A 22,254-nucleotide genomic window follows, 5' to 3' on the forward strand; every position below is an offset into this window, starting at 1 on the left:
GTGAAAAACTGCTCAATCTCCTCTTGACTTGGAGTGAAGCACGCGGGAGGGTAGTCATTTCCAATCTTCTTGGCCTTTTTGCCTTTGCGACGACTTTCCGTGTCCTGCTTCGCCTCATCATCATCATCATTAGCGTGAAGCTCCTCCCTGATGCCCATTGATTTCAAGTCTGCCCTTGCTTTCGGCCCATCTTTGGTCCTCTCTGGCATGTTGAGCAGGGTACCAAGCAGACTCTCGCACACGTTCTTCGTGATATGCATGACATCAAGGCTGTGAGGCACACGGAGGATCTTCCAGTACGGCAAGTCCCAGAAAACAGACCTCGTTTTCCATACCTTCCGCAGCGGCTCTGGCGCCTTTCGCTTCTTTCCCGGCTCTGGCGCCTTTTGCTTATTTCCCGGCAGTGGGCAATCTTTCCAATTTTTCAACAGCTCGTCTATTTCCTCGCCGCTCCTCGTACGCGGGCGTCTTCGGGGTTCAGTTTCACCATCGAACAGATCCTTACGTTTTCTCCATGAGTCATCGTCGCGAAGCCACCTTCGATGTCCCATGAACACGGTTTTCGAAGACCCGGGATCTCTATCTAGCTGGCGATACGTTGTGTCATCCATGCACCTGACGCATCCAGAAAATCCGTGGACCACCTGCCCCGCGACATATCCGTAACCGAGATAGTCGTGCACCGTCATGAGCAGTGCGGCTCTCATAGGGAAATATTCTTTCTCTGCGGCGTCCCACGTATTGGTTGGCGTTTTCCACAGCGTGTCTAGCTCTTCTTTCAGCAGCCCCAGATACAGATTGATGTTGTTCCCTGGTTGTTTCGGCCCTTCAATTAGCATACTCATGTGAATGTACTTCCTCTTCATGCACAACCAGGGGGGAAGGTTGTACACCCACACAAACACAGGCCAGGTGCTATGTGTGCTTCTCTGGCTGCCAAACGGATTGAATCCATCGGTGCTCGCACCCAGCACGATGTTCCTTGGATCGTCCCTAAATTCTGGGTGTTCGAAGTTCAACGCTTGCCACTGGCTCGCATCCTTAGGGTGACTCAACATCTTGTCTTTTTTATTTATCTCCGGATCATTTCCGTCATCTTCTCGCTTCTTCTCCTCCCTATCCGCGTGCCAACGCAGGAGCTTTGCTAGCTTAGGGTCCGTGAAATACCACTGCAGACGAGGAGTGATCAGAAAGTACCACACCACTTTCCGAGGAGCTTTCTTCCTCTTCTTGTATCGAGTGACGCCGCAACACCGGACATATGGTAGACTCCGCGTGCTCGTCCCGATAAATGATGCAATTGTTCATGCACACATGGTATTTCACGTGCAGTAAATCCAGAGGACACACGATTTTCTTCGCCTCCTCGAAACTGGTCGGGCACTTGTTCCCCTTGGGAAGACGTTCGTGCAAGAATGACATGTTCTCGTCGAAGCATGCGTCGGTCATTTTGTGTTTTACCTTCATCTCTAGAGTCATGAGCGTTACTTTCAGGCGGGTATCCTCGGGCCTGCATCCTTCATACAATGAAGTAACCGCGTCTATCTCTAGTTTATCCAGCTTGGCTTTCTCTCGGGCGGCAGCTCTTGCGTTATCCGTCTGCTTGAGAAGCAGCTCTTGAATATGAGGGTCCTGCACCCAGCCCATCGATGGTCCATCGTCGTCTGCTCCGGCATCTTCATCTTCATGATCATGCCCTTCGTCTTGACCTTCCTCATCATGATGTCCGGCATCTTCTACATGATGACCGGGTACTGCATCTACTTCGTGATCATGTCCTGGAGATTCTTCGTCTTCTCGCCCGCCCTCGCCGCGGTTGTCTTGCTGCCCTTTCTCATTTCTTGCCCGGCCCCCATGGACGACTTCATAGTCATCTTCATCACCTTGCCACCGATAGCCATCCATGAAACCACGCAAGAGCAGGTGGTCCCACACTTGTACGGAATCCGGGTCCATAAGGCTCTTCAGCTTGCATCTTCGACACGGACATCTTATCTCCGTCTCGTTCTTTTGAAGCATCTCGGCCTTCGCGGAGCTCAAAAACCTATTCACGATGCCTTCGGTCATCGTGCGGACCATGGTCGCCTGCGGGGTAGACCAAAACGATATTTTAGAACCCAAAAAAAATTTGGCATGACTTTGCCTAAAAATAGGACCAAAAAGAATGCATAGTGCCAAATTCTCGCCGAAACGGAAATGAATCAACATTCCGGCAAAATATTGGCAACTATCGCATTTCAAATACCGGTACCTGCAAACACAAACATATGCAACACCACAAACATACGTAGATCTAGGCCATAAAAAGTGCATGTGCACGTTGTTGGAGGAAGAAAAAAGTAGATCTACAACATAAAGAAGATTTCCGCTTACTTACCTATCAAAAAAAGGAAATTTAACCACTTAATTTGGGTGAATCTATGGTGCAAATGAGGTGAGGAGGAGGAGGCAGCCGAGACAAGCTTGGAGGAGGAGGTGGAGAGAATGAAATGGGGAAAGTGAGTGTGGTAGGTGGCTGTCCAAAATATCTAGCTGCTCTTAGGTTACCAATGGTGCACCACCTAATAATGCGCCATTAGTAACCCTGGTTACTAATGGCGCACCTGTTACGTGGTGCGTCATTACTAGTTTTGCAAAAAAAAAAATTGTTAGTAGTGACGCACCGTGGTTGTGGTACGCCATTACTAGTTTGAACTAGTAATGGCGCACTATACCCTGGTGCGCCATTACTAGTTTAAAAAAAAAGAAAAAAATTGTTAGTAGTGGCGCACATAGTGTGTGGTGCGCCATTACTAGTTAAAACTAGTAATGGTGCACTATGCCTTGGCGCCATTACTAGTTTTGAAAAAAAAATGTTAGTAGTGGCGCACCATGTGTGTGGTGCGCCATTAGTAATGAGGACACTAATGGCACACTTGTATCTGGTGCGTCACTGGCGCACCACATACATGGTGCGCCAGTAATGTCCATATTAGCTAAACCATTTTCCTAGTAGTGTTCCGTGTCCTTGTATCTATGTTGAGCAATCTTGTCCTACACAATGTGAGCAAAGTGATGCAATCATTTTTCATGATACATTATGATGATGCACAACTTGAACAAAGGCAAAGCAAACTCACATAGTCGGATTCCACGGTGCCACTTGGAGGTGCATTGCGTACTTGCTTCAAGCAAGCTGCACATAGGCTTGATGTTCTCCCAACGACCTTGAAGAGACCGAAATGTGCGTGGAGTCTTATTGGGGTAGTTTTTCATAATGCGGAAGTATTGATCTTCAATCATTTGCCAATATTTCTTGGCGGTTTGATTAGTACCCGTGCATGCATCAAGAGACACCGCACTCCATGCTTTGATCAAAGCTTGATCTTCCAAGATAGTGTAGTTCTTCGATCTTTGGCTTTTCCCAGTTTTTGCTTGTGAATTCTCAAACGCTTCCGCTTCGATCTCCGCCAAGTCGTCCGCACAACCATGATCGTCCACGCCGCCCTCCGTTTCATTGTAGTCGAAAGGTTCGAAAGGGGCTTGATCAATGTCAACCGCGTTCGTGTCCAACAAGTTCACGAACTCGGTTGTTGCATTGTTCGAACCACCGCTATAGGGAACGATAACAAGTCACGAGCTATCGAAAACAATGGCGAAAATGAAAGAGAATGGCCGAAGTCCGAAGAGATATACCTTCCGGCCATTTCGTCGAACACCTCGCTCGCGGGGGGAGCGGCACCATCGAACGGCATCGCCGGAGCACCTCCTTGAGGGGGGATGGAGTGAGAGGTTGAAGAAGATGGCTTCCTTGAAGTCGGAACCTTCCTCCGCTTTGCGCCCGCAGCCTTGCCGGCCTTCTCCGCCACCGGTCGGGATCGCACAGCGGCATTGGCGCCCGGAGCGCGGGCCATCGCGGCGGGGGCAGCCGGATTTCCGCCCTGCACAAGCACGTTGCCCTGCCGCTTGCGGGCAGGCGCGGCGTGTGCTTGGGCGACGCCGGTGGGACCAACATGGCCGGCGACGAGATCCGCTCGAGGGGAAGGGGCGTGCGCGACCTCGACGGTGATGGGGGACAGCACGTGGTCGTCCATGGCGGCGAGGGACGGCCGGAGAGGAGCAGCCGGAGCTTTCGGAGGAGGGGCAATGGTGGCGGAGGGTGCGGGGAGCGGGAAAGGGCGCGCGGAAATGTCCCTCCTGCCAAATTTCGCGTCGGATGGGGGTTGAGCTCGGGTCGGCCTCCCAGCCCGTGAAGATAGAGGTTGGGGGAGAAGATTTGCCGCACCCCGCAAAAAATTTTGCGGGCCGGTGCCGGATGCGGGGTCTGGTCGTGCAGTTTTTTTGGCCCTGACCCACAATTTGGCGATTATTTTGCGGGTTCATGTCTGGATGGCTGGTTGTTCATGCAAATGCGCAATTCATACTTTGCTTTGTTTATGGTCGTGCTTAGCATTTCTTTTCTAGAAAAAATACTGCATTCCAAGAAAAATAGACGTCCTTGGCAGGGAATCTAGCTCCTATATAAGAAAAATGACTACGTTGCAAGCTCTTTTAGGCATTTGGTCTGCACATTAACTTTTCCATGGCCCTGATTGAGCAGTTCGCAACTCCTTTTAATCTTTTATGCAATACGGTCACCGGCCAGTGAGTGTACGAAGGATGGCAGAAACTTTAGTACCACCTTGTTTACTAACCCGGTGAAGAGTAGATGTTAGGTCCATCTAAGGCTGTGTCTGGGCGTGTGAATGTTGGACAACGCAAGCGAGACAAGCTCATGTGCTCACATGATCGACTACTTGTATGACAGTTCGCTCAAAAAATATAATTATACTTTTTACTTCGGTTAACCGTTTTGATTTTTGGTATATACCCAAAAAAATCAAAACATAAAGAAAAATTCATACAGTGTCGATACAAGAAACCATAAAATATATTCGTTCTTTTTTCAGTGTGGCTTTTTGGTTTGATTTTAAAATACGCAGAGTAATATCCAGGTACGCGTGCTGCACCATAGAAGACTGATGTGATTCGTCGTTTCCTTTCGGGTTTTTTTTTCATTTTTGAGGAAAGGGCATGCGAGTGTTTAGCTTGTATTCGCTGAGTCGGGCCGGCTCATTAGTGCAGTCGCTTGCGCCGCTCATGCATAGCTATAGGTTCGCTCTGTCTACTATGTTCTTTTTCACTTTTTCCCCTTTTTTCCTCTATCTTTTCTTTAATTTTTTCATCAGTTTTCTTCTTTTCGTTATACTTTATGTTTTCACTGGGTTTTTTTTTCTTTGTTATATTTTTGGTTTTCCTTTCTTTCTTTCTAGATTTTCTTTCCTTTTTGACACATGTACATTTCAAAAAAATACATGTTTCCAGCACTTTTTTGAATGCACGGTAACAATTTTGGAAATAAACATTGTACATTTTCTTAATGACAACAGATCATATTTTTCAATTTCCTCAAAAAACTTCCTAAAAATACTTCCTTCAAAACATATTTTTGAATACATGATAACATTTTTTGAAATTCCCTAAAAAACTTCTTCAAAAAACAACCTGCCTTAAAAAACACAGTAACCTTTTTAAAAATTTCTCAAAAAACTGCACTAAAAACATAATTTGAGTTCACGGAATTTTATCTTAAACTTCCCAAAAAAACATTCCTCAAGAATAACTTCCGTAAAAAATGTTCATATATTTATGAAAATGTTCTTAATTAACGAAATTAAGAACACACAAAAACATTCATATATAAAAACATTTATAAAATAAATCAAAACATTTCTTAAAAATATTGTGAACAATTTTGAAATGCCAAGTTTTTCAAAACACAATTAATTTACGAAATTCCAAACATTATTAAAAATGTTTCACAATTTTTGAAAATCTGAAACATTTTTCATAGCATGTGAAAAACTGTTGGAATTCTGAACATTTTTTGCCAAATGTGATTTTTTTAAATCGCGAAGAGTTTTTAAAATGCGAATAGAATTTTAAAATTCAAAACATTTTTTAAAAACACAAAATGAATTGAATTTGTGCCAAAAACATAACACAAAAACATTTTTTACTTATGGACAATTTTAGAAATGCGTGAACATTTTTTAAACTTCACGAGTTCTTGTGGTGGTATAGTTGGCCGCCCCAAATTCTTGTCCGTGAGAGTAGCAGGTCATCCCGGTCGGATTGTAGTATTGCTAGTGTGCCAAACAGGTCTAGGGTCCAAAATAGACCGGGATTACAAGTACAGAGTACCAATTTACGGGATTCATAGTTCAGGGTTTGATTTAGCTTTCATCTACAACCTCACGGTCTGTTTTGGACTTTTTCCATTTGTTTTTGTGTGGCCCGTCGTGCTTGTCTCCGGGGTGTGACGCATTTATATCCAGCTAATGGACTTTTCTCTTTGTCATATGGGTTTTCCTTTTGCTCATGGGACTCGCCATTTCTCGTCTTTACTTTTTATCTTATATGGGATTTGTTGTTTCTCGATGGGCTTATCTGCATTGCAAGTTTTCCTTTCCTTTTTTACAAAGCGTTTTTTCTCTCATGTGTGACATGTGACAATGGGATCTGTGGTAGAGCGGCTATGCCAAAAGTACTCTTTGGACATGCTCCCTGGTGAAAAGTAAAATAAAAAAAATATTTACCAAACATTGATGATTGTTTCAACTGCGTGCAAAATTTTGTGATGAAATGACATTCGTGGAGGTCTGAAAAATAAAAAGATGCTCCAAAATGCTTCCAACAATAGTCTTTTCCAAGCATTGATTTTGTTTTAGTTTTGCACAAACCTCCGTGGATGTCTTTTTATCACGAAAATTAGTACGCGGTTCTTCATCAATGTTTATCTAAAAATAATTCAGATTTTTTGACTATTTTTTTTATTTTGACTGTTCACTAGGGTGCATGTGAGCTCAGGATTAAAAAAAACTCCATGTCCCCATCTATCCTGTTTCTTTCATTCCTCTTTTGCGTTTTTCGAAGTTCGCTATTTTTCACTGGATGAACTTTGTTTGTTCTTTCTTATGCTCAAGGTGAATGTACGCAAAAAAAAAACAGACCTTGGCTACCTGTTGTCACTGACAATGAAACTCTTAACAGAAGACGTGTATGGTATAGCAAACCAAGCATTCATACAGTGATACAGACGTGGGAAGAGAAAACTTTATTATTCTTTATGCAAAACAACATGTTACTAAATCCCACTGTATATTCGTTTTTGCCCTCCAGATTTGCATGCCTGCGGACAGTTGCAAACCAAAAGAAAGCAGGAGGCAAAACCACAGGCAGAAGGAATCCTTCATGGATTATTACAAACGGACATGTGTAGTGCAAGCGTCCACTGGCTGTACTGTACCTGCGACCTTGCTGTTTGGGGGCCTGGCAGGCTTGGAACATCGGCGAGTCGGCGACAGCAATGATAGGGATAAACAAGCTACATTTTTGCCACTAACAGAAGGAACATCTATTTCGAAGATGCTTGATGTATTCTTGCTATTGATAGGGATAAACAAGTAATTTACAAATAATAAGCAGAATCTGAAAAAAGGACTAGAGTGGTATTTCCTCCGGCAGTCAACCAACATATGCAGTTGTAGTCGCTCACCTTCAATGCCAAAGCTTCCAAGCATTCCCGCCCTGCTCTTTCCACCTCGACCAAAAACAGTGCTGAACCACTTCAAAGAGCTCCTCAGGGCCTCATCAATTGTTTTGTCTTGACACGGCGAGCAACTCCTTGAGCTGTGCTAGAGCCTTCTTCTCGATGGCCTTAAACGGGATGCGGTTTATCACCTGGGCTCCAAACGAGAAAAGCAGGGCGTCGGTCGCCGTTTTGGCGTCGACGCCTCTCGCCTGGAAGTAGAAGAGCTCGTTCGGGTCGAGGTCCCCGCTGATGGCAGCTCCGTGCGTGCATTTCACATCATCAGCGATGATCTGAAGGTTCGGCTTCACATTCACGACAGCCTTTGGTGAGAGCAGAAGACACTTGGTTTGCTGTCCTGCATCGGTTTGCTGTGCATACCTGCAAATTAACAGAATCAAAACGTTAGGCCGAGGAAATTTCCAGATGTAACTACAAGCTTTGTCAATAGCCACAAATGCCGTATTTTCTCATGCTGCATCATACAGACAGTGTTACAATAGGTGAAACAAATTACTAACAGTGTACGTTTCCTGAAGTAGTAAGTAAACTTTTTACATTCCTTGCCTTGTACTGCAATAGCTAGAAGACTGCAACCAAAACATGCTTCTGCTAGTTTACCTATAATTTTTCATTAGTATACACCATTTTTAATCTAAACTACTGCAGTATTCCACATTAACATGACACTGAACATTTTTAATCTAAACTACTGCAGTATTCCACATTAACATGACACTGCAAAAGACAAACTTACGAGGTCCTATATTCAGCGACAGTGAAACATGTGGGCAATCAAAGAATTTTCGTAGCATTGATAACAAGTATACTTCCTAAACTATTAAATGTTACATTCATTTCTTTGCACTGCTACGGCTACAAACCTACAACCAAAACATGCTTCTGCTAGGTTACTTGAATTTTCATCAATGTACGGCATCTTTTATGTAAAACTAATACAATATTCTAAGTTAACATGAAACTAAAATTACGAAGGCTTTTTTCAATAACAGGGAAACATGTATATGTAACCAAAGAATTCACATAACATTAGTAAGATAGTACTACAGAAATATATACTTCTCCAATGCTATTTCAACGATGACCGTAAGGATTTCTACTGGAATACAAAAAGTTAATAAATGAGAACAGTCTGACCAAATACCTGTTCACTTGAATATTTCCATCAAAAATACCATTTCCTGTACCACAAGCAATCAATTTGTGGAGCTGTCGTGAAAAACCTCTCGGGTGGTCAAGTATTAGTCTGCTATGCAGATCATGAATCTGCTTATTCTGAGATGTTAAGTGAAACGTTGATAGTTCCGTTTCTGTCTCAGGACCCAATTGCTGGATGTGAAGATTGTGCCTGTTCAGTCTTGCTCCAGTGCTGACCTCAACAAACTCATATTTACTAGATGTATTCTGCAAAGGAAAATAATACACAACTAATGAGACTGACACTATCCATTTCGAATAATCTTTACTATAAAACCTTATTTACACACAGCATTTGTCGTAAGTACTGGAACACAAATGCGCATACCTACTCTTTACATACAGTCAGAAAAAATAAACTTGGCAACAGCATGAATAGAAACAAAGTGAGAGCTTTCTGGTACTCCATTCTCAGAGGATATAACAACAGAACCAGAATAACTCCAAAGTTTTAGATTCCATGGCAACCGCTTGCTTACATGGATAGCGAATTCAAAAAAATTAAGGCATTGAATAAACTGCAGCTAGTTAGTAATTAACCCTGAATTTACTTGCATCCTCACTGATCCATATTCTGTGGTCCTACTCGACCTTATGACAGCTATCCCCACAGATGTGATGACGATTAATTCAGATTTCAGCTCAAACAATCATATTTTGAAGTAATTACTGCCCCTAGAATCAACAAAATAAGGCTGACCACATTTATTCCTTATCAAATCAAAATAGCAACTCATTCAATACTGGGTAGGTACTAGGAATACATCAAGCTATTCATATTTCATAGTGAAAATGATGAACTAAGACATGAAACCATTACTCTGAAATGTATATTTGCAAGGGGTCTATGTGGTTTTATTTGCTAGCTAATTCAAGATAATAAAAGCAATACCAAGGAACCAAATATAGAAACTTCACATATTCCTCATTTTATTTTGACTATAATATACTCCTCATTTTTCTACATTCAAATTATCATATTATCCTTCTGTATCTAGTAGTATTACTGAAGACCGAGTTCATCGACAAACCTGTTGATTATCCTACTCCTACACTATGAAAGCAAGCATAGTCACATGATAGTCACGACCACTAGAACAGTAGACAAAAGGTGTAACAAGATTATCCACAATTCGAATATAGCTCAAAGGATCAGATATTGCCTAAATTAAGAGACTTTAGTGGCATCCTCACTGATCCATATTCTGTGGTCATAGACCTTATGACAGCCATCTCCACAGATGTTAAGATGACTAGTTCAGATTTTAACTGAAACGATCATATATTGAAGTAATTACTGCCGCTACAATCAACCGAATAAACCTGACCATGTTTATTCCTAAATCCTAATTGAATCAAAATAGCAAATCATTCAGTAATGAGTAGGAACTAGGAATACATCAAGCTATGTCCAATTTCATAGTGAAAATAATGAACTAAGATATGAAACCATTACTCTGAAATGTAAATTGCAGGGGATCTATTTGGTTTTATTGGTTGCTCATTCACTGACCAGCTTGTGTTACTGAAGAGCGAGTTCACTGACTAACTTGTTGACTATCCTACTCCTACACTGAATGCAAGCACATGATACTCGTAACAGCTAGAACAATAGATAACAGGTGTAAACAGGATTATCCTCAATTGCAATATATAGCTCAAAGGTTCATCAGACATTCGTGTGCTCCCTAACCCCTACAATCATTTAACCCAGTGCAACCATGTCTCTCCATAATGGATTTCTCATCAGCACTGATCACTGTCCTAGCTGAATGTCAAATATTATATAGCTCAAGCAACCTTTCACACAGCATTTATGTAAAGCCCATAATCAAATAAAAGTAGTGCAAAATGCATAAGGCAATCGCACCTGCTGGACGGTGGTCCACTTGGTATGCGCGGCGGCGGGTGACTGTCGCTGCACATAGGAATGAACCACTCTAGCACCCTCCTCCACGATGATGTCCACCACCGGGTTAGCCCAATAGCACCCACCGTCCTCTTCCCCAACCCCGAAATGCTCCTCGACGATGGCGACCTCCGCCCCCTTCTCCGCAATCACCAGAACCCTGGGGTTCGACATCATCAGACTGGCACCGTCGCTGCCGCTGTAGGCGAACATGATGTGGACGGGGTCGTCGGCCATCTTGGCCCACTCGGGCACGTACACCACGGCGACGTCGCTCGCGCCGACGGCGTTGAAGTCGTAGAAGATGTCCCGGTGGGAGAACCGCGCGGAGGCGGCGACGGCGGCGGCCGCCCGGTCCCTGGCGTGGCCGGGGGGCATGTCCGCGAGGGCGGAGACGTGGGCGCCGGAGGCGGCGACGAGGCGGCCGTCGGAGAAGAGGACGTGCGACTCCAGGTCGGAGGGCGGCGGCGGCGGCGCGAGGCCGGGGGTCCGGGTGGGCGTCGAGATGGGGAGCGAGCGGAGGTAGGAGATGTCGGTGAAGCGGAAGGCCTCGTTGGAGCGGCGGGTGGGCCAGGGCGTGGTGAGGAGGGAGAGCGCGGAGGCGGAGCGCAGCGGGTCGAGCAGCGGCGAGGACGGCGCCGCGTCCTCCAGCTGCTCCGCGATGCGGAGGACCAGGTCGTCGGAGACGGACGGGGCCGCCGCGCGCGACGCGGCGACGGAGGAGGCCGCGCGGCGGCGGAGGCGCAGGAGAGGGGGCGGGGGCGGGCCGGCGCGGGGAGGGGCGGCGCAGAGCGACGGCGGCGACATGGCGGCCGGCGAAGCTTCGCCGTGCCTCTCGTCTGGTGGCAGAGGAGAGGGGATGGGGGCGCAGTTGGGTTGTGACGCGTTGGTGGAATCGGCTGACGAGTGGGGCCCAGAGAGAGCAGATGATGGGCCAACCCGTTTTCGTTTGGACTAGACATGGGCCGACTTGTTTTTATGTACAATGGCCTAGTGGGTCCCTTTTGAATTATAAAACCCCCAAAGAGTTGGGCGCCCCTGCATCTCGCTTTCAGCGAGTCCATCTTCCGACGAAATCACTAATTGAGGAGTACTCATTCCAAATGGCATGCTGAATGTGTGTCACTTGTCGCAACCTATGAGTTTTTTCTTTTTTTTAGATTCGTTTATTCAAACTATTTTATCTCTTAAACCGTGCGTCCAAATTTCGGCCGTTTTCACCGTTAGATTCCTCGTGTCGAGATCTTCGAAATTAGATCCCATGTTGATAGGTTTTGATAAACTTTTCTTCACGAAAAAAAGGACAGAAAAACTGAACCGGAAGCATGAACTTTTTATCATAGTACTTTGATAAATTAAGCGGGCGAGCGGCGGGAATCGAACCCGTATCTTCTCCTTGGCAAGGAGATATTTTACCATTGAACTACGCTCGCTACGGTATATATTTTATAGCGTATATCCGCCTGGGTCAGCCTTCTATGTCTGGGTACCTGAATCGGACTGAACCGACTGTTTGTCAGGCTACTGTTCTCCTATTCTCTAGAATCTATGAAGTAAGACATTGATTTTGCAATAAGATCGATTATGTTCATTGCATAATAAGCTCCTTTGAAAAGCATTGGCGCACGTGCAAACGAGTTGCTCTACCGAACTGAGCTATAGCCCTTATCAGAGATATCTTAACATATAAATAGAAAAAAATACAATTAGATTAGCTCTTCATAGACAAACTTGGGGTTTCCTTTCCGAAAGTTGTTTCTAAGAGGCGGCAAAATCGTGCCTCTCATGGAAAGAAAAAAAAACGTGTTTTTTCATTTTCGAGAAGCACGGTCGTGCCTCTCACTGAAGCAAACCTGCCTCCCATGGAAGGAAAAAAAAGAGAAAGCGTGTTTTTTCATTTTTCCAGAGGCACGGCCGTGCCTTTCATGAAAGAAAAGAAAAATAGAAAATATTTTTTTTCGTTTTCGAGAGGCATGGCCGTGCGTCTTGTGCAAGAAAAAACGTGTTTTTTCGCGTGCAAAAGTAGCTATATTTTTTTGTCGAAAAGCTAAGAAAGACCGGTGGAAACCGGAAAATTGGGAAAAAAACCATCTAAAAAGTCGAAAACGCGTGCATAAAAATATTCCGGAGGGAGCGCCCAGAGCGCGTCGTGTCAAGTGGCGGCGCGTTCTCCGCCCACCCAAGTGACCATCGGGAGGTTTCCAAAGGAGCGCTCCTCAATTAGTTGCTCTCAGCTTCCGACTCGCTGAAGGGCGAGTAAGATGGGCTGGCCCACAAGCGCAAGAGCCCATAGCCACCTTTTCAGTTTTTTTATGTTTTCTCTTTTCATTTTTGCTTTATTTTGTACTTTTGTTTATACTTTAAAAAATTCGACATATATATTGCAAAAATACTCCACAAAAAACATTTGAAAAATGTTTAAAAATTATTTGAAAAAGTTTGAACGAGTATTTTCAAAACGTTGAACAGCTATTTTAAAATGTTGAACGTTTATTTCAAAAATATTGAACAAGTATTTGAAAAATGTTGAACAAGCATTCGGACAATGTTGAATGTGTATAGAAAAATTGTTGATCATGTATTAAAAATATGATGAAATTTTTTATCATGTATATAAAAATATTAAGCAACCATTTAAAAAATGTTAAACAAGTATTTGAAAAATGTTAATCAAGCATTTGAGAAATGTTAATGAGCATAGAAAAAATATTGACCATGTATTGAAAAATTGATGAAATAATTTGATTGTATATAAAAATGTTAAACAAGCACTTGAAAAAATGTTGAACAAGTGTTTGAAAAATGTTAATCAAGCGTTTGGAAAATGTCAAATGTGTATAGAAAAATGTTGACCATGTATTAAAAAAATGTTGATCCTTTTCATTTGAAAACTATTAATCAAGCGTTTAAAAAGTTGTTAAAATTGTATATAAGAAAACCCATTTGTCGAAAGCCAATAAAACTTGTATTTGAAAACAAAGAGAAAACAGAGAAAAAATGATGAAAAAAAGGGAAAACAGAAAACAAAAGAAAACAGTGGAAAACCGGACCGTGTCACCTCAAGTGTGAGTTTTCATCAATACGTCCTACACTAGCACAATGGTTAGCTGCTCTGCTTATTAACCAGGATACCCGGGATCGAATCCCGCCCCTCGCGCTCCTTTTAGTCAGTAATATTCCTTGTTTTATGTTCACTCCAATGGGCCGGACCATCTATAATATTCCTTGTTTTATGTTCACTCCAATGGGCCGGACCATCACTGTAGACTTCGACGTGAGTGTAAGCTTCTATCTCGCTTAATACGAGACATAGCTCAGAGGGAAGCTGACACCAAACACGTACTCCACACCCGTGTGTGTGCCTTCGATTTGCGCTAGTGACGGGGTCCTGCACCAGGGGTGACTACCGCCAGGGAGCTCAGCCTCATCGACTACTAGGGCCCTGCAAGGCCTAATGCAAGGAGCAAACCCTAGGAGGCGAAGACAACCTTCGTGGTCTCCAAGAGTAGGGGGAGGCCGCGCCCCAGATCACCCCAGAACTTCTAGCTGCGCTTGGACTCCTGCCGAGGGATCTGGCGGTATTTTGCACCGCCAGCTTGGGAAATTGATGGAACACAATGAAGCCTATAGAGTGTAGGTATGCATGTCCCACTGAACACATAGGCATGGACTCCTCTGCAGACATGGACACACCATGTCAATCAAAAGGATCAAATGCGGGTTGACAACCAGCACACCTTAGAGCTTACCAACTGCCTTACGGTAGAGGTGAGGGTCGTCGCCGCTGAAGGAAAGATCTACTCCTTAAACCTAGTATTGTAACATACATATGGTTCTAGCGATGTGTTAGGGTGTGGGGCAACAAGGCAGTGATGTAGCATCTATAATGTAGCATTGCAATGGTTTAGTCCCACCTTATTCTTTTCCTAGGATTCACCCCATTTCTATGATGTAGCATGGCAATGGTGTTGTTTTAAAAAGGTGGAAGGAAACAAAGGTTGTGCAGAATCGGGAAGGCTTTCTCTCTCGTTAACCGATCTATGTTATGTGGGTAAGGATCACATGACAGATAAGGGTCATGGCAGTCGGCGGCCTAGCTTAACGAGCCAACAGTGATCCACTCTGTACAAAATTAGGCCACTATGGAGTGGAGTATGTGCATATGCATGCAATCAGTCGCACATGACTATGGGCTCCATGATAGCCAAAGTTGAATAGCAAATGTTGTTTAAGTTCCACAGATCTAAAGCTTCAGTTTTTGCGGTTTGACATACCAATATGTCGTGGCCATGGCATGGAGGTTGATTTGGCCTTTGATTCACTCACATCATTTCACGTTCTTGATCTTCTTCTTGGGTAGTTTGACTATGAAGTGTGTGGTTCATCAGCCTTTTTGCGGTTTGACATACCAATATGTCGTGGACATGGCATGGAGGTTGATTTGGCCTTTGATTCACTCACATCATTTCACGTTCTTGATCTTCTTCTTGGGTAGTTTGACTATGAAGTGTGTGGTTCATCAGCCTTGTGTGGGGTGTCATCAACCACGGTGTGTTCAATAGTTTGAGGTTAATGCCTTATCCTGGGATAGGAGGCTAATGTAGTTCTTTGAAACCTTCTAAGTTAGTATAGCATCTATAAGTTTGATATTGTATAGTTTCTTTTTCGGAGGCTTGGTGGTGGCCCAAGATGCAAAGGCCACGTTGGAACAATTTGAGAGGATCTTTTAACTTCATTTTTGTTGCTCATGTTCACTTTAGTTTTTTTACTCTATTATTGTATCTAGACCATGAATTGCCTCAAAAGAATGGAAATAAAGGTGTTCCATACCGTCACATGCATTGGGTGTTACTTATCACCGACTAAGAAAACTTGTTCTCAAATAATGAATTTGAGCTAACAATTGATCTTAAGCATGTATTCGTAGGACAAGTGGTAGTCCAAAGGTGCAACGCCAATTGGTAGTTCTTCCACCACCGAGCGAAAAGTAAATTAGATTCAGTGGGAGACACCAATTGGTAGTTCTTCCACCATCGATCGAAAAGTCAATGCCAATTTTTTTGTCATATTGTCTTAACTTTGCATTGTTATTTCACGTGGTACACAAGAGTAATTCAAACACTTCCCAAGTCTTGTACACTCAACGCGCGGAGATTCGGTGCCCAGGTCCAGATGAACCTGAGATCTTGTTCGTTCAATGGTGCCTAGGGATGCTGGAAAATGGCTCTGTCACGTCAGACTTGAGGCGCTGGAAAATTGGGTACGGACAGTAATACCGCAGGGAACAGTGCAATACGGTGGGCCGTTTCTGTACAGAGGGAGGCCTATTTGGAATAGCACATGGGTAGTTCCGTCACGTGGTAGTCCTGAGCCGTGGTACACGACGTCGGCAACGTTACGAGCCCGGCCCACGAAAACGTCAACTATAAGCCGAGCAGTCGGACAGGGTAGGTAGTTGGAGACCCATGTGTCGGTTGGGTCGCACACAGAAATTTGCCTCGTACCTTAAAAAAAAGAAATTTGCCTCGTGATGTGATAGTGCTAGACCGGCATGTTCATCTGTTTGGAAAAATCTCGTGTAGTTTTCGTGTGGGGCGGCGAGGGAAAAAAATTATATGAGACCGGGTCTCATATTTAGCACGTGAGACCCGCTCTGATGGATGACACGTGGCATTCACAAATCACAAAGCATCTAATCTCCCCCCTCCTCCCCCCCCCCCCCCCCGATTTCAGATGAGGGTGGGGTAGATGCTTTATGATTTGTGAATGTCACGTGTCATCCATCAGGATGGGTCTCACCTGCTAATCCGTGAGACCTGGTCTCATAGAATTCTTTTCCGGCGGCGAGTGACCCAGCCGGCGACCGGAGATGGAAGCTTACGGATTGGGTTTTCTAGACAGGTGAGTTGGTGGTATTGTTACGGTGTCATATTCCTAATTAAAGTATATGAATATTTCTATCGATTTTATTTTTTGTTTCCCTTGGCTTTGCTTCCGCCGCGTGCAGTCCCCAACCCGCGTGTAGCTGAATCAAATTGCGGCTCCAGCTGTGGGGGTTGCAATGGGGCTTCAGTGGAGAAGAAGTGCATCCGACGAAGAAAGGGTCGCCATGGGGAAGGTCAACCAGGAAGCTCCTGGGTCGACCAAGGCAAATCGCGTCCCTGTTCTGCAGGAATTTAACTTGAGCAGCGAAAATCAGTCGATTAATAAATGCTTAATGATGGTGCTGCATGAATTATTTATTTATTGCATTTTGGTAACGGGAGAGAATCAGACTGACACTATCGTTCTAGTATTCACTGTAGCATTAGCATGATTTCGATAGACTTGGTGCCTGAGCTTTCTTCAGGTGTATTAACTGAAAATTTTCATGCTCGCCGGCCGCGGCTAGGGCCTAGGTGGTGCACCTTCAGACATGACTCCTTGCGCATCGCCGACGAGCGCTCTTGAACAGTCCTGAAACTCGATTAATGAAAAGGTAGTTGACATAGATGGACAAGTGGGGATAAGGCCGGGCTGGGTTTGGTAGCCGTTTTAAGCTGTCGTCGCCGGGTGCCGGCTCAGTTCCGCTCAGAAAATGGCCCGTGCACGCCATGAGCCAACCTGGTCCGCTGTTGCCGTTAGGCCATTGACCCGTCATAATGGCTGAGATGGCCCCTTTATTTTATCAACAATACGGTGCCTGATACAACCTGCAATACACTGGCAGACACAAATCCCCATGTGGTTCAATGGCTGAGATATAGGGTGCATCTAAGCCTGGGATCAGAAACAGATTTTCGACACTCAACCTTCTATTTTGGAGAGATCTTGAGTGTGGACCTTGGGATAAACTCCGTTCGGTTTCACCATTCTTAAGATGCTTTTTAGGAGGATGAGATAAAAGATGATGTTTTTGTAGTGCCTTCTGAGAAAGACCCTAGTGCCACATAAATTCAGTGGTTTATTATTGAAAACATATTGCAAAGTCATTAAACTAGATATCATCAATGCCTCCCATCAGGTGGAGTATTTACATGTATGTGCTTAAGGTTCCTTAACTTAACCAATATTGTGTTGCTACCAAAAAAAAAGATGGGGCATCGAGGCTGGAGCATTTTAGACATGTTGTCCTAATCCAAAGCTTTGCTCCAATCATTTGTAAGCTCCTTGGGATGCAGGCATCCTAGATTTTTCAGGACCTTATTTGATCAACCATAGTTCTTTCATGAAGTGGTGATCCATCCATGACAACTTTTTACATATCCAGAACATGTGTGTAAATCTTCATTGCAATGAAATCCTTAAGTTGTTCATCAAGCTTGACATTTTCAAAGTGTTCGACCTGATTAGTTGGCCTTCTCTCCTCGAGGTCATGGCTACCCAGGGGTTCATGCGAGATTTTAGAGATTGGCTTAGTCTTCTGTTTGCATCATTGTCATCTAGGGTGCTATTGAATGGCTAACCTAGCATTGCCTTCGATCATTCTCAAGGATTTCAGCAGGGATACCTATTGTTCCCCCTATTTTTCATCATGGTCTCAAGCCGCTATAAAATCTCTTCTTGAGGGTGGTTGAGTCTGACATTCTGAAGTCTTTTCATTCTTGGGAATGAATTATGTAGGTTGTCCTTATATACGAAAGATGATTCCATTTACGCTAAACATGTAGTGATGGGCAATTGTGGCAAACATTAACTATTTTGGTGAGGCTAGTGGTTTGCTCACAAATATTGACAAGGCAGACTATTCTCAATCAAATACAAGGATCTCAACATCCAGGAGATGTTGAACCACCTCGCAGCCCAAGTTACCTTTCCATATAAATATTTGGGGTTCATAAAGCTTTTGAAGGTGCACTTTCCGCCTCTTACTGACAGTGGTGGCATATCTTTTAGGGGATGGAAGGGTAAGAATCTTCCATATCCGGTTGTGTTGTTCTCGCTAAGTTCGTCCTTTCACCGATTGGAATTTTTGACAATATTCAATCTCCCGAACGGGTCAAAAAAAGTAAGTCCATGATAGCACCCATTGGAAACACCTCCACCTCGAGACAAATTTGGTAGTTCATTACGTTATTTATCAAAATTTAGGGTGTACACCTCGAGCCCTTATCTCATGGTAGCATATCTTGGATGGCCTCCTCATTGCGCACTTACTTGACATCTCCGGCCTACACGCTCACTCTAATTTCTGGATTCCACATCCCCTTTCCAAATGCAAAAAAAAGGAGGCAAAAGTCAAGCGAAAAATGTAAAATTTCACTTGGCTCGCATCCACTGGAAAACCCTCACCGCTAGCTAGTTGGCTATTTGGGGTTGGCCCAGGCGTTTGCAGGATATGTCTAACTGTGTTTGAAACAAATATGCACCTTGCACTTGCATGTCCGCTCGTTCGCTGGGTTTGGACATAGTTTTAAAAAACCAGAACCAACGATCCTCGCGTGGGGATGCAAGCGGACAACATTTGCATGTCCGCAACTGTCCGCAAACAGGGAATTTAAACTAAAATGATTATTAAAGTAATGAGAATTAGTGTAATTTTCGCTATGCAGACGACACGGACACGTCCATCTGCATCACTGCCCACGTGCTTTCTTTATCTCTATAGATCACCCCTGAGCGGACCAGACTGACCTGATCAAATTGCCCTGTTTTCGTGCAAAACCCGGAAAAAAAGCCGGAGCGTTTGAACGAGTGATGGGAGCATACATTAGTGCGGATTGGAAAACATGTGTCACACGGAAACATGTCGTAGCTTGAAGGTTATACTAAGGAGCAATGCTTCGGTAGGCCCTCCCTCACAAAGCGTATAAAGGGCAATATAGATATTTCACAAATTATACGGTAGTCTGTCGTACACGTATTAATATATATTTTTGAGACACGTATCCGTAATAAATGCGAAAAATAAAAACACTTGCATCAGGTATCGAACTCACCACCTGGCCATGAATGGAAACAATGCTAACCAGACAGCCTAGTAACTAAGTACAGCTTAAAGCCAGCGCTAACGCTTAAAGTACTATTTAGAGCTGCAGATCTGACTTTTTTTTCTTTTCCAATACTTTTGCAAAACAGTGCGAACAAAATTTCTTGAAAATGCGAACAATGTTTCAAATCATAAAAAAACAAATATTCTTTTCTTAAATATGAACAGTTTTCTAAAAAGTGAATTTAAAATTCGCACTTAACATTTTCCTAGTATACGGTGTTTTTTTCAAATACAAACTAAACTTTCTTTAAAATATATGCTGAATATTTTTGAATGCACGTTGAATAAAATTAGTAGACACGATGAACACTTTTTATACACAATGAACATTTTCCTAATATACGGTGAATACTGTTCTTCAATACGGTGAGCTTAGGGAACCTTCTAAAAGGTTCCCAAAATCGGTTGCTCGTTTAAAGTGGGCAGACGCTTATCTTGTCGGTCGCTTCGCTTTAACAAAGCCATGACGGTTTGACACCCTCGGGCGGCAAATAGGGTTCGCCTTCGGGAAGTAGAGTCAAATAGAAGGTGCCGCGCACAGTACGCTGCCTCGACTGGCCCCGCCCATTATCGCACGCGAAAACAGGGAAAATACATTAAAAAGGAAATGGAAATGCGCGGATCAAACCCTGTAACTCTCACTGCCGACCACTCGCCGCTAGGTACACAAACTGATAAGCTCAAATGTCTAACTACAAAAACGCAAACTACTAGAACTATCCTTTACCTGTTGGGGAACGTAGCATGTGTTGGGGAACGTAGCAGAAATTCAAAATTTTCCTACGTGTCACCAAGATCAATCTAGGAGATGCTAGCAACGAGAGGGGAGGAGTGCATCTACATACCCTTGTAGATCGCGAGCGGAAGCGTTCACGAGAACGGGGTTGATGGAGTCGTACTCGTCGTGATCCAAATCACCGATGATCCTAGCGCCGAACGGACGGCACCTCCGCGTTCAACACACGTACGGAGCGGGGACGTCTCCTCCTTCTTGATCCAGCAAGGGGGAGGAGAAGTTGATGGAGATCCAGCAGCACGACGGCGTGGTGGTGGAAGTAGCGGGATCCCGGCAGGGCTTCGCCAAGCGCAAGCGGGGAGGAAGAGGTGGCACGGGAGGGAGGGAGGCACCAGGGCTTGGGGTGCTGCTCCCATGCGCCTCCCCACTATATATAGGGGTGGAGGGGGCTGGTTTCTTGCCCTCCAAGTCCATTGGGGCGTTGGCAAAGGTGGCGAAAAGAAATCCCATCATTCCCTTCCCCACCGATTGTTATCCCCCTTTTTTAGGGATCTTGATCTTATCCCTTCGGGATATGATCTTATTCCTTCTAAGGTGGGATCTTGGTGCGCTTTGACCAGGGGTGTGGGGCCTTGCCCCCACTACCCACGTTCATGTGGGTCCCCCCATGCAGGTGGGCCCCACTTCAGAACCTTCTAGAACCTTCCCGGTACAATACCGAAAAATCCCGAACATTTTCCGGTGGCCAAAATAGGACTTCCCATATATAAATCTTTACCTCCGGACCATTCCGGAACTCCTCGTGACGTCCGGGATCTCATCCGGGACTCCGAACGACTTTCAGATTTCCGCATACTAATATCTCTACAACTCTAGCGTCACCGAACCTTAAGTGTGTAGACCCTACGGGTTCGGGAGACATGCAGACATGACCGAGACGACTCTCCGGTCAATAACCAACAGCGGGATCTGGATACCCATGTTGGCTCCCACATGTTCCACGATGATCTCATCGGATGAACCATGATGTCGAGGATTCAATCAATCCCGTACACAATTCCCTTTGTCAATCGGTACGTTACTTGCCCGAGATTCGATCGTCGGTATCCCAGTACCTTGTTCAATCTCGTTACCGGCAAGTCACTTTACTCGTACCGTAACGCATGATCCCGTGGCTAACTCCTTAGTCACATTGAGCTCATTATGATGATGCATTACCGAGTGGGCCCAGAGATACCTCTCCGTCATACGGAGTGACAAATCCCAGTCTCGATTCGTGCCAACCCAACAAACACTTTCGGAGATACCTGTAGTGCACCTTTATAGCCACCCAGTTACGTTGTGACGTTTGGTACACCCAAAGCATTCCTACGGTATCCGGGAGTTGCACAATCTCATGGTCTAAGGAAATGATACTTGACATTAGAAAAGCTCTAGCAAACGAACTACACGATCTCGTGCTATGCTTAGGATTGGGTCTTGTCCATCACATCATTCTCCTAATGATGTGATCCCATTATCAATGACATCCAATGTCCATGGTCAAGAAACCATAACCATCTATTGATCAACGAGCTAGTCAACTAGAGGCTTACTAGGGACATGTTGTGGTCTATGTATTCACACATGTATTACGGTTTCCAGTTAATACAATTATAGCATGAACAACAGACAATTATCATGAACAAGGAAATACAATAATAACCATTTTATTATTGCCTCTAGGGCATATTTCCAACAGTCTCCCACTTGCACTAGAGTCAATAATCTAGTTCACATCACCATGTGATTAACACTCAAAGTTCACATCG

General features: G+C 44.3%; 1 protein-coding gene and 1 non-coding gene across 2 annotated transcripts; both read right to left on the reverse strand.

The window, feature by feature from the left end:
• Positions 1-7,410: 7,410 nt before the first annotated feature.
• Positions 7,411-11,800, reverse strand: LOC123076045 (protein ABCI7, chloroplastic). Its single transcript, XM_044498497.1, has 4 exons — positions 11,755-11,800; positions 10,698-11,635; positions 8,775-9,034; positions 7,411-7,990 (listed from the first exon to the last, which is right to left on the reverse strand). Exons 1-4 carry the CDS (start codon positions 11,798-11,800, stop codon positions 7,672-7,674), a joined length of 1,563 nt encoding a protein of 520 aa, XP_044354432.1. The 3' UTR covers positions 7,411-7,671.
• Positions 11,801-12,098: 298 nt separating this feature from the next.
• On the reverse strand, positions 12,099-12,169 carry TRNAG-GCC (transfer RNA glycine (anticodon GCC)). The gene has a single exon. It is a non-coding gene; the product is annotated as a tRNA-Gly (tRNA).
• Positions 12,170-22,254: the final 10,085 nt, after the last annotated feature.

The sequence above is a fragment of the Triticum aestivum genome, chromosome 3D (assembly GCF_018294505.1).
Source record: "Triticum aestivum cultivar Chinese Spring chromosome 3D, IWGSC CS RefSeq v2.1, whole genome shotgun sequence".
NCBI classification, from domain to species: domain Eukaryota; kingdom Viridiplantae; phylum Streptophyta; class Magnoliopsida; order Poales; family Poaceae; genus Triticum; species Triticum aestivum.